The sequence below is a fragment of the Mustela lutreola genome, chromosome 5 (genome assembly GCF_030435805.1).
Source record: "Mustela lutreola isolate mMusLut2 chromosome 5, mMusLut2.pri, whole genome shotgun sequence".
Classification (NCBI taxonomy): Eukaryota; Metazoa; Chordata; class Mammalia; order Carnivora; family Mustelidae; genus Mustela; species Mustela lutreola.
Genome location: NC_081294.1, coordinates 76,059,413 through 76,071,885, shown reverse-complemented (window position 1 = coordinate 76,071,885; position 12,473 = coordinate 76,059,413). Strand labels below are relative to the sequence as shown.

The following is a 12,473-nucleotide window of genomic DNA, read 5'->3' as shown; positions in this document are numbered from 1 at the left end:
GGCCTGAAGTCAATTAGCATGGTCCAGTTTAGGCAAATGCACTGGGGTCATCAAACTAATGGAAAGAATTTTTTCTTTTTAGAGGGTTCCCTCCCCTGCCTGCTGATTCTTTCCACTTCTCCTCCTCCTCCACCTTGTCTTTTCCTAATGTCTCTTATCATCGTCCTGGGTCCAAATCAACCCATAGATGTTCTTCTCATCTAATGGCAGAAATGCCAGAGAGCAAGTTTTTTTTTGTTGTTTTGTTTTGTTTTTTCCAGAGAGCAAGTTTTAACAGGCAAATTCATTTCAAACTTTGCTTTTATTGTATCTGCTCCCATTCCATTGACCAAAGCAAGTCACAAGGCTAAGTGCTAAGAGACATTGAGGAGTTAATCCTATTTACAAATGCACCAAAAACTATAAGATATCTAGGAATAAACCTAAACAAAGAGACAAAGGATCTGTACTCAGAAAACTATAGAACGCTCATGAGAGAAATTGAGGAAGACACAAAGAAATTGAAAAACAGTCCATGCTCGTGGACTGGAAGAACAAATATTGTTAAAATGTCTATGATAACTAGAGCAATCTATACATTCAATGCAATATGTATCAAAATACCATCAACTTTTTTCACAGAGCTGCAACAAATAATCTTAAAATTTGTATGGAACCAGAAAAGACCCCAAATACCCAGAGGAATGTTGAAAAAGAAAACCAAAGCTGGTGACATCACAATTCTGGACTTCAAACTGTATTACAAAGCTGTCGTCTTCAAGACAGTGTGGTACTGGCACAAAAACAGACACATAGATCAATGGAACAGAATAGAGAGCCCGGAAATGGACCCTCAAGTCTATGGTCAACTAATCTTTGACAAAGCAGGAAAGAATTTCCCATGGAAAAAAGATAGTCCCTTCAACAAATTGTGTTGGGAAAATTAGATAGCCACATTCTCTTACACCACCCACAAAATAGACTCAAAATGGATGGAAGACCTAAATGTGAGACAGGAATCCATCAAAATCCTAGAGGAGAGCACACAGGCAGCAAACTCTTGGAGCTCAGCTGCAGCAACTTCTCACTAGACACATCTCCAAAGGGAAGGGAAACAAAGGCAAAATTAAACTATTGGGACTTCATCAAGATAAAAACCTTTTGCACAGCAAAGGGATAGTCAACAAAACCAAAAGATGACTGACAAATATCTACTCATGTAGATATTTGAAAACATCTTATCAGATAAAGGGCTAGTATCCAAGATCTATAGAGTACTTTTCAAACTCAGGACTCCTGGGTGGCTCAGTTGGTTAAGCGGCTGCCTTTGGCTCAGGTCATGATCCCAGGGTTCTGGGATAGAGTCCTGCATTGGGCTCTTTGCTCAGCGGGGAGTCTGCTCTCTCTCTGCTTTTCTCTCTGCCTCTACCTGCTTGTGCTCTCTCTCTGACAAATAAATAAAATCTTAAAAAAAAAAAGAACTAATCAAACTCAACACCCAAGGAACAAATAATCCAATCAAGAAATGGCAGAAGACAGGAACAGATATTCCTCCAAAGAAGACATCCAAATGGCCAAAGACACATGAAAAAGTGTTCAACATCACTCAGCATCAGGGAAATACAAATCAAAACCACAGTGAGATACCACCTCACACCAGTCAGAATGGCTAAAATTAACCAGTCAAGAAACGACAGGTGTTGTCGAGGGTGCAGGGAAAGGGGAACCCTCCTACACTGTTGGTGGGAATGGAAGCTGGTGCAGACACTATGGAAAACAGTATGGAGGTTCCTCAAAAAGTTGAAATTAGAGCTACCCTATGACCCACTAATTGCAATACTAGGGATTTACCCCAAAGACACAAATATGATCCAAAGGGGCACGTGCACCCCAATGTTTACAGCAGCAATATCCACAATAACCAAACTATGGAAAAAGCCTCCATGTCCATCAACAGAGGAATGGATAAAGAAGATTTGATTGATACACACACACACACACACACACACACACACACACACAGGAATACTACTCAGTCATCAAAAAGAATGAAATCTTGCCATTTGCAATGATGTGAATGGAACTAGAGGGTATTATGCTAAAAGGAATAAGTCAATCAGAGAAAGACAATTACATGATCTCACTTACATGTGAAATTTAAGAGGAGCATAGTGGAAGAGGGGGAAAATAAACAAGATGAAATCAGAGAGGGAGACAAACTGTAAGAGATTCTTAATCATAAGAAACAAACTGAGCATTGCTGGAGGTGAGCAGGTTGTGGGAATGGGCAACTGGGTGATGGACATTAAGGAGGGAATGTGATGTAATGAGCACTGGGTATTATTATTATTATTATTTTTTAAGATTTTATTTATTTATTTGACAGAGAGAAATCACAAGTAGATGGAGAGGCAGGCAGAGAGAGAGAGGGAAGCAGGCTCTCTGCTCAGCAGAGAGCCCGATGTGGGACTCTATCCCAGGACTCTGAGATCATGACCTGAGCCGAAGGCAGCGGCTTAACCCACTGAGCCACCCAGGCGCCCCAGCACTGGGTATTATATAAAACTATTGAATCACTTAACTCTACCTCTGAAACTAATAATACATTATATGTTAATTAATTGAATTTAAATGATAAAAAATTAAAACAACAACAACAAAAAATCCAAGGCTGAGCCTTGCATCAGGAGCTGGTTAAATGCACCCAACCCTGGGCGGCAGAGCATTGCAAGCTTACATGGCAAGGATGTGAAGAATTGGGGCCATTTTTGCAAATCACCATAGGCTGTAATCATTTCTAGGATGCTAGCTACTGACATATATTGTTTGAAATTTAAATTGTTCGTTCTTGGGGTGCCTGGGTGGCTCAGTGGATTAGGCTTCTGCCTTTGGCTCAGGTCATGATCTCAGGGTCCTGGGATCGAGCCCCACATCAGGCTCTCTGCTCCTCAGAGAGCCTGCTTCCTAGTCTCTGTCTGCCTGCCTCTCTGCCTACTTGTGATCTCTCTGTTAAATAAATAAAATCTTGGAAAAAAAATTGTTCATTCTTGAGACAAAATTTAATACCTTAATAAAGAAGCTTATACTGCAAGGAAATCAACAGATTTTAAATGATCTGATTTAAAGGTAGAAATCAAGACTAAAAGTGAGATCTGCACAGCTGTAGAATAAGATTATATAGTCTTAATATAAAACATATTGTATGTTGGGGCACCTGGGTGGTTCAGTGGGTCAAAGCCTCTGCCTTCGGCTCAGGTCATGACCCCAGACTCCTGGGATCGAGCTCCACTTCGGGCTCTCTGCTCACCAGGGAGCCTGTTTCCCCCCTTTCTCTGCCTGCCTCTCTGCCTACTTGTAATCTCTCTCTCTGCCAAATAAATAAATAAATAAATGAATAAAATGTTTAAAAAAAATTGTATGTTAGGTAATTCTCCATATTCTTGAATATATTCCAAAACAATGAAACAATGGATATAATGTTGCTTTACCATCTCATTCATTATTGGCATAGCTACATTATATTTATTTTGAGATGTATGATTTTTTTTTAAAGATTTTATTTATTTATTTGATAGGCAGAGATCTCAAGTAGGCAGAGAGAAGAGGAAGCAGGCTCCCCGCTAAGCAGAAAGCCCGATGCGGGGCTGGATCCCAGGACCCTGAGATCATGACCTGTGCCGAAGGCTGGGGCCTTAACACACTGAGCCACCCAGGCACCCCTGTATGATTTGTTTTTAAAGACTTATTTGATAGAGAGAGAACAAGAATGAGAGAGAGCACAAGTAGGGGGAGGGGCAGGCAGATGAGAAGCTCCCAAGTAGCAGGGAGCCTGATGTAGGGCTTGATCCCAGGGCCCTGGGATCATGACCTAAGCTGAAGGCAGATGCTTTACCGACTAAGCCATCAGGGGACCCTGTGGGGTTTGTTTGTTTTTAAGTAGGCTCAGGACCAGCATGGAGCCCAATGTGGGGCTTAAACTCATAACTGTGAGATCAAGGTCTGAGATGAGATCAGGAGTCAGAAGCTTACCTGACTGAGCCACCCAGGCACCCCTGAGGCTTATGATTTTAATCTTAGTACAAACACACATGAACTGGAAACCCTAATGAGAGCTCTGGATGCCATGTATGTATGTAGGTATGTATGTATTTCAAGTAGGCTCCATGCCCAGTGCGGGGCTCAAATTCATGACCCCGAGACCAAGAGTCCTGTGCTCTACTGAGTGAACCAGCCAAGTGCCCCTCTGAAGGCTTTTTAAATTCAAGAGACTAATAAAGAGGTTTTGAGTCACTTACCTGATAATGCAAAACAGGTTTACATTAGCATTGTATAATGAAAAATCAATAAAAATAACTCTCGTCCCTCTTGTGATCCAGCTGTTCAGTTGAAGGTCAATGAACTTGTTTTTCGTTTCAGATTTTGATTTTGATAAAGTGAAAATAAATCCCCCATTTCGGTAAACACCAACAAATCCCCAGTGCCAAGGGGAGGTACTATCAGGAGGAGAGTACTTCCATCTGTTAGGTATAAAAAGAATAATGGAGACACAAGAAAGCCTGACTGAGATGTATTCTAAGAATTTAAGCTAATGTTAAAAAAAATAGGCAGTATTAAGTTCGAAAGTTTTATAGTAATTTTGGAGCAAGACAATGAGTTAAGGATTAAGAGGATTATTTAGTATGTTTTCATTTTTTAGTGTTCAGTATGGGCAACACACTGGACCAGATGCTATGAGAAACGGTGTTTGTTTTTTTTTTTTTTAAAGATTTTATTTATTTTCTTTACCTGTCAGAGAGAGAAAGCGTGAGCAGGGGTAAGGGGGAGGGGCAGAGGGAGAAGCAGGCACCCTGCTGAGCAAGGAGCCTGATGTGGAACCAGATCCCAGGATCATGGGACTATGACCTGAGTAGAAGGCAGATGTTTAACCCACGGAGTCACCCAGGCATACTAGAAAAGGTTTTTAAAAAAACCATCTGTTGCCTCAGGGAACTTACAATCTAGAAAACCATGACTGAGTATTTTAAATACACGTTTCTGTTGTCTTATGAAATCTTTCTTTTTGTAGGACAAAAATATCAAGGGATGTTATTCATAAATATCTGCCTCCATACATTAAAGGAGGGGCTTCATAGTCTGTCTTCTACATGTCACATATAAGACCTTTCTTACAATGTCTATATAGTTAAATTGATGTATTTTTAAAAGATTTTATCTATTTATTTGACAGAGAATGAGAGAGAGAGCACAGCAGGGGAAACAGGAGAGAGAGAGGCAGGATCCCCACTGAGCCGGGAGCCTGATGTTGGACTCAGTCCCAGGACCACCGGATCATGACCTGAGTTGAAGGCAGGCACTTAACTGACTGAGCCACTCAGGGGCACCAATAGGTATCTTATTTTAACAAAAGTTTGTAACTACTTTTTTTTTTTTTTTTTTTTTTAAGATTTTATTTATTTGACAGACAGAGATCACAAGTAGGCAGAGAGGCTGGCAGAGGGGGTGGGGAAGCAGGCTCCCTGCTGAGCAGAGAGCCAGCTGCGGGCTCCATCCCAGGACCCTAAGATCATGACCTGAGCTGAAGGCAGAGGCTTAACCCACTGAGCCACCCAGGCGCCCCTACTTTCTACTTTTTTAGAGAGAGAGAGAGAGTGTTAATTTACAAACACATGTAAGTTTGGGGGAAGGGAGAGGGAGAGGAAATCCTAAACAAGCTCCATGCTCTGTGTGGAGCGGGAACGTGGGGACGGATCCCACGACTCTGAAATCATGACCTGAACTGGTATCAAGAGTCCTGTGCTCAACCAACTGAGCCACCCAAGCACCCCCATCCTTTCTACTTTTAATTATGGGATATCAAAAAATAAAGCTTTGACTCCTCACTTCAGTCCCCGTTCAGCCTCCCCAAACAGATTTGAATGATTATCCAAAGGTGCATTGCTTAAAATTGTTTTTCTACTGATAATACTGTTTGTTTTTAGGAGGGGGAAAAAGTGATACCTCTAAGAAAAAATACTCAGATTTAATGAAAATTCCATTGTTTTATTTATGAGTGTTTTCCACATGGTTGTTAAATTGAAATGGGAACATTTGTTACACCAATCCTCTTCTACTTCCAATTTTTTAATGATGTTTTTAATTAGAGAATGTTACATTTTAGATAGACAAATAAGCACAGATTGATTCTTATTTTGGTTGTTAGGGAATAACAAGTATTATAATTCCAAGTATGTAGTGTTTATTTTGATATTTAAATTACTTTTAGTTATTATGAGAATTTAGAATAATAGAATACATAACAGATTAGTTTTTGGATTCCAAAACAAAAAATTTGCACATTTAAGATGTGCAATTGAATAACTGATTTATTTTGTAATTTTTCATTGGAAGAGAAATAGTATACAGTACAGTAATACCTAAGAGAATGTCACCATACTTATGAGTTCATTAGATTTCTAAGAATTAAATAGGCACTTTGCTATCCTAAATTATAACCAAAAACTTACACAAAGAAAAAACAAATCAACAAAAACTGTAAAGTAGTGATTAGTCCTGGCACTATAGGAGAGGTTGTTGAAGAAAAGAAATGTAATCATTGCTCATATTTATAATATAAACACTGACTAATGATTAACAAAAATTATTATCTAACTACAGGCTAAGAGAAATGGGAAGTGTGTGTGTGTATGTGTAGATGGAGGGGCACACAATAGACACCTTTCATGATGGAGACAAAAGATACAAAAGATACCAAAAAACCCCTGTAAAATCAAATAACAGCAGTAGAAGCACATTATTTAGGAATAGAAAGTACACCAGAAGAAACAACTAAAAGAACTCATGCAGGCTGCTTCTGGGAATTGTATTTGTATCATTTAATAAATATTAAATTAAAAAAATTCATTCTCTGCCGCCTATGATTTCCACAGGACTGTAAAAGAAATGATACCAGCAGCTTCTGGCTTTGGGTGTCCTGTTTTCAGTATAGACATGAGTGCACGGCAGCATTAGCCTGAGCCAGTTTGGAGAGTGCTGCTCTAGTATCTTTGGTAGGCATCATCAGATGTAGTGCCTCTGTGGAACATAATAGCTCCTTTTCTGTATTGGCAGTAACAGAAGGTATCACTGAAGTCAGAGTGAGAAAGGAGGAAAGTGACAGAGCACACCTCGCACACTCTCTAGGGGTCCCAAGAAGTTTTGGGATATGTTTGAGAGAGGTTGGTCCGAGACAGAAAATCTGATTTGAGTACTGTAAAAGCAAAAACGGATGCTTTACCTTATGTTGATAATGACTTAGCACTTCATATACTCCAGTAAGGTAAAAAGAATACTCTGCATATCCTTTGGTAAACAAAGTAACAGGTTCACTCTTACTTTTCTAAACACTGCTCCTTCCTTTGCTACTATTATTGAAAGTCTCCTTACCTGACAGACCAACTCTTGGTATTTGGAAAATATACATATTTTCCTAATTTTTTAAAGATACAATGGTAAGATGCTAGGGAGAGTTACAAGTAATTTTATATTACTTACTCAGTTTCCACTTGAAGGCCAAAATCAGCCAGGTCTTCATTTTTAGAAGTGTATCTGTCATAACATTCATCCATCAAAGACTGAAGGGATGAATAGACCTTGCATGTGTTGTTGCGGACTTTTAGTTGACGGACTCTGGGGACTCCTAAGAGTATGTTCTCATAGTAGATACGACTGCTGTTCTTTAAATCATACAACGTCTTGTTAGTGTACCATGCGTCCCAGTACAGACCTTCCAAAAGGGGTCCTTCCATAAACTTCATATAGAAAGATAAATGTTATGGGAAAAATATTTTCGTGTCAGTTGTGTAACAGAATCTACTTCATAATGTTACCTTAAAAACATAAAAATCAGTGATTTTGACGAGTATGAAAATAACTGACCAAGCCACAATTAATATTAAAGGGTATGAAGATGATTAATATTTACTGAGCCTTATGTACTACGTACTGCTTTAGCACTTTACAAATATTAATTCATTTAATTCCACAACCCTTCTTCTCCCTTTCTTATATGAAGGGTGTATTGAAAACTGTCCCCTAATACATGAGTATATAAACCCATAGCCACATACTCATGTTTGTTATAGCTGCAACTCATCACTTGCACTCAAAGTTGTCTGTGTTCTCCTCCTCCACCAGCTCCAGCGGTGGTGACTGCTACTCTTTCCTGGCTCTGCCATTCTAAGAGATCCCAAACCCAGGGTTCACTTTTTCCTTTCCTGCCTTTGTCTTCTTTGCCATTGGCCATGTATACTTCAAGGCAGCACATTAACAAAGCAGGGTGAACTCCACTTCTAGTCTCAGGGAAAATCTCCTTTTTCTTTTATATTTCACCTGGCCAATACCAATGACCTCTAATCATCTGCTCTCATCTCAAACTTCCCCTCTCTCTCAGGAAGTGACTCTGCCTCCTTAAGTTTCAGGTTCCTAGCATGGCATTCATGATCTGACCTCTGTTCAACTCGAGTTTGGCCTTTTCCACCTCATCTTCTATATTCCTAATGCCAAGTACAACTCCAGATGTAGAATTACTTATAGCATATATTGTTTCTCCATCCCAGAATGCCCTCTTGTTACTCATCCTTTAAAATGCAAGTAAATTCACGTCACCTCTGGAAAACCTTCCTTATATGTCCCAATGTCTGTGACTTGGGATACCTGAAACTTCCGCTCTCTTAATTGTTCTCTCCTAATAACGTGAGCATCTTGTTAAATTAAATGTAATGGAAACAAACAAACAAACCCTGTTCCAAAGCTGAAGGAATACTCTCACATAATTATAACACTAAGTTATATTTTGCATATGTACTCTTTATTTTTTACTTGATTACATACTGCACATTATTCTAATACATACAAGACTGTATACCAAAATTATATATATATTTCACTTTATGGGCCATTTAAGGATTTTTTTTTTTTAGTAATCTTTACACCCAAAGTAGGACTCAAACCCATAACCTCGAAATCAAGAGTTGCATGCTCTTCCAACTGAGCCAGCAAGGCACCCCCATTTAAGGATTTTTAAATAATTTTCACTATACACAATTAGTTTGACATGGATCCTAACTCCACATAAGCAGCAAGTCTACTATTTTCCAAATGCAATGATGATGTTTCAAAAAAAAGTATACTTTTGGGGGTGTGGGCTCAGTGGGTTAAAGCCTCTGTCTTCAGCTCAGGTCATGATCTCAGGTCCGTGGATCAAGCACCACATCGGGCTTTCTGCTCAGCAGGGAGCCTGCTTTTCCCTCTAAGCCCCTGCCTGCCTCTCTGCCTACTTGTGATCTACGTCAAATAAATAAAAAAAACTTGAAAAAAAAAAGTACACTTTTGGGGCTCAGTTGATTAACTGGCTGACTTCAGTTCAGGTCACGATCTCAGGGTCCTGAGATCAAGCCCCAAATTGGGCTCCCTGCTCATTGAGAAGTCTGCCTTTCCCTCTTCCTCTCCCTCACGCTTACTCTGTCTCAAATAAATAAAATATTTTTTAAAAAGTATAATTTTTTTAAAGTTTTAAGAACTCTCTGAAAGCATAGGATCTCAATATATACTTACTGATTCTAAAAGTTTAAAGAAATGATATCCGTTTTCACTCATTCCTTCACCAAATATGTCTCCAGTGCCTATTATGTGTGCCATGCGTTTGTTTATGCAATACTAAAAGCTACTTCATTCTCTGTCGCATGATACCTTACCTTCCAAAAATCAGTTATGCTGCGAATAGACTTAAAGTTGGTTCTTTCATCACCAGGCGCAGAAGTGTCCAAAAATAGAGATGACATAACTTTGTTTAAGTAATACATATGTGGGTTTACCATCCCAAAAGTCACTAAGGAGAAGAATTTTTGTTTAAAAATTTATTTAAAAAAAAAAATAAAATAAAAATTTATTTTTAAAAAATCAGTTTATCAGGATTAAAAATTAGTTAAATTTTATTCCCAATTCTGTTTTGAAAATTCAAATTTTTCTTGACTAATTATAAAATTAAAAAAGAAATAGAAATATGCAAAATAAGAAGTTTCTATAATTCCACTGCTAGAATTAGGCTTAACACATATTCTTTAGATTTTTCTATATGCCTACACATTTATAAAGAAAACAAGTTTATTTTTAAAAAGACAAGATCACATTATGCATACTATTCTGCAAGCTTTTTCTCTACTTTGAGAGTAGACAATATAATATAGTGAATAAAGCTTTGGATTTTGAATTCAAACAAATAACAGAGTCCCATCATAGGCATAACATCTCCTACCTCATAGTTTTGTTATGAGAAGTGAGATAATGCATGTGGAACATTTAAATCCATGATTTCGCATGTGGTAAGAATTTTAAAAAACACTAACTGGTATTTTTTCTCTTTCTAGGGTGGGTGGATAGGTTTTAGAGTATGGTCTTTCTTTAATATGACTAAATATGTTTCTTCTTCTTATTTTTTTTTAATCTAGAAGACTTAGTTTTTACCAATTATCTATCTTCAACATTATTCTATGGCACATGAGCCTATGCCATGCATTAATATTCCATATTATTTCACTGTATATACCAAAATGCTAAACAAATCCTGTTTTTTTTTTTTTTAACAAACCCTCTGTTGAAGATTTAAGTTGCTTTCAATATTTCCTAATTATAAAAAGGTTTGTTGTCTGTGAATAATGAAACTATGATTTTTGTTTTTTTCCATTCCCTGAATGTTCTGTAATAAGCATTTCAAAACCATTCTAAAATGTCTTAATTTAGAAGATCTAGAGTTGTCTTTTTAATCAAGCTCTGACTCAAACTCACTCCTATGATACCAAATACTTAACTGATATGTAATTGCCAGTATGCAGGCCATATCAACATGAGAGAAGTCTGGCCAATGAGCTTACACCTACTGTTTGTTGGGCATTCTAATGATGAAATGCTCTTTGATAAAGATTTAGTCAATGCTTTTGACTCACAGATAGGAGAAATGCAGACTGAGAGGTTTTCCCAGTCTCCTTAAAAATTTGCATTGATCCATATGTTCTGTGACTCTGCACCAGCATATTTTATTATAAACTGTACAATAGTTCAGGGAAAGAAGCAGACATCAAGACTAACTTCTTTGGCCTTATTTGTAGTATGACCTATGAAACTGAACTAATGCATCCATGCGGCTCTAACAGAAATCACATCAGAATTGCCAACTCAGGGGCATAATTATATTTTTAAGATTGAACTGAAAACTCAAGTCATAATTCTATCAACGTTGACTATGAAAGCTTTTCATTACACCTGTGACCTAAAGCTTTGCCCTTTAAGAGATTGAAAGTGTCAAAAAAAAAAAAGAAAAAAAAAGATTGAAACAGTGTCATTCTAAATGAATTTAAGTAAGTCTAAAATGTGTTACTTTTTTTAGAAGTCTTAGTCTGAGAGGCTACGCTTTATGAAGTATATGTTTTATTTTTCACCTCCACATAAACTTCTTAGTTCAGTGTCTTCACCTACATCTGTATACTTACATATACATAGGTTTATTAAAAAAATAAAGTAGAGTGCCAATTCCTGAAGTGTGGTTCTAATTTCTACTTCCTTACTGTAATGCAGGTTAGGTTTCGGAGTCCCTGTGAGACACAAAACAAATGGTTTCCTTACATTATTATGCAAATTTATAATGTATATAAATAACGATGATGGGAAAACACAGCCACTTGTAGCTGATACACTGTATGAAGGAAAGCTCCAACGGTTACTGGTTATTTTTTTATTCTCACTTTTGCGGAGGAGGAGGAATTACTCGCACTTCCCTTGAGGGGTGAACAGGCAGTCATTCTATGACTGAGCACTAATGAATTTTATGTACTCTCGGACGTTCTCTCACAAGTCCTGTCTGAAAGTGGAAAATACACACACACACACACACACACACACAAAGGAAAAAGAAAAAGAAAAAATCCCTCATCTGTCCCTAACCGTATTCTCTACCTTCTATATTGCTTCTTGGGAAGGCTGGCTTCTGCTGGAGGGGGAAAAGGACTCGACCTGGGGTCCTTCTACGGAGGAAATGTTCCCTAGATCAAAGACGGACTTCGCCGAATGGCCTAGTGACGGTATCTGCGCATCGAGTAACAAACCCCGGCTCGAGCCTCGGGCAAGGGGCGGGTGCCATATCGCCTCATGGCTTCAGTTTTCCCATCTGTGAAACGGGACCCCTGTCCACCCATTCTCAAGGGGAGACTGGGAGGGCTAAACGTGCTGTCTTTCATGAAGAGATACGGGGCTACATAGTTCCTTCCACCGTACTTGTCACTGCCGAATCGGCCCTGCCTACAACTCCCTAGGATTACCCCTCACCGCCTCGGTGCCACCGCGACGCCTCAGCCATGGCCGACCTGGACAACGACGCCCGTTCGACCTCCTCGGGCGGCCGCGCTTGCGCGTAACTTTGCGACCCGCGCCACCTAGATCCTGCGCCTGCGCAAACCCTCACGGTC

General features: G+C 38.8%; 1 protein-coding gene across 3 annotated transcripts in view; it reads right to left on the bottom strand.

Annotated features, from left to right (window-relative positions):
- Window positions 1-12,430, bottom strand: part of PKD2L2 (polycystin 2 like 2, transient receptor potential cation channel) — a 42,247-nt gene extending 29,817 nt beyond the window's left edge. For 2 of the 3 annotated variants that reach the window (XM_059174652.1, XM_059174654.1), the window contains exons 1-5: window positions 12,334-12,430; window positions 11,502-11,603; window positions 9,711-9,844; window positions 7,510-7,766; window positions 4,275-4,496 (exon numbers count right to left, since the gene is read on the bottom strand). In XM_059174652.1, the coding sequence (XP_059030635.1) occupies window positions 4,275-4,496; window positions 7,510-7,766; window positions 9,711-9,844; window positions 11,502-11,603; window positions 12,334-12,364 (746 nt within the window). In that variant the 5' untranslated portion in view covers window positions 12,365-12,430. Of the gene's footprint in view, window positions 1-4,274; window positions 4,497-7,509; window positions 7,767-9,710; window positions 9,845-11,501; window positions 11,604-11,964 lie in introns of all 3 variants that reach the window. The other variant, XM_059174653.1, reaches the window with a different exon arrangement.
- Window positions 12,431-12,473: the final 43 nt, after the last annotated feature.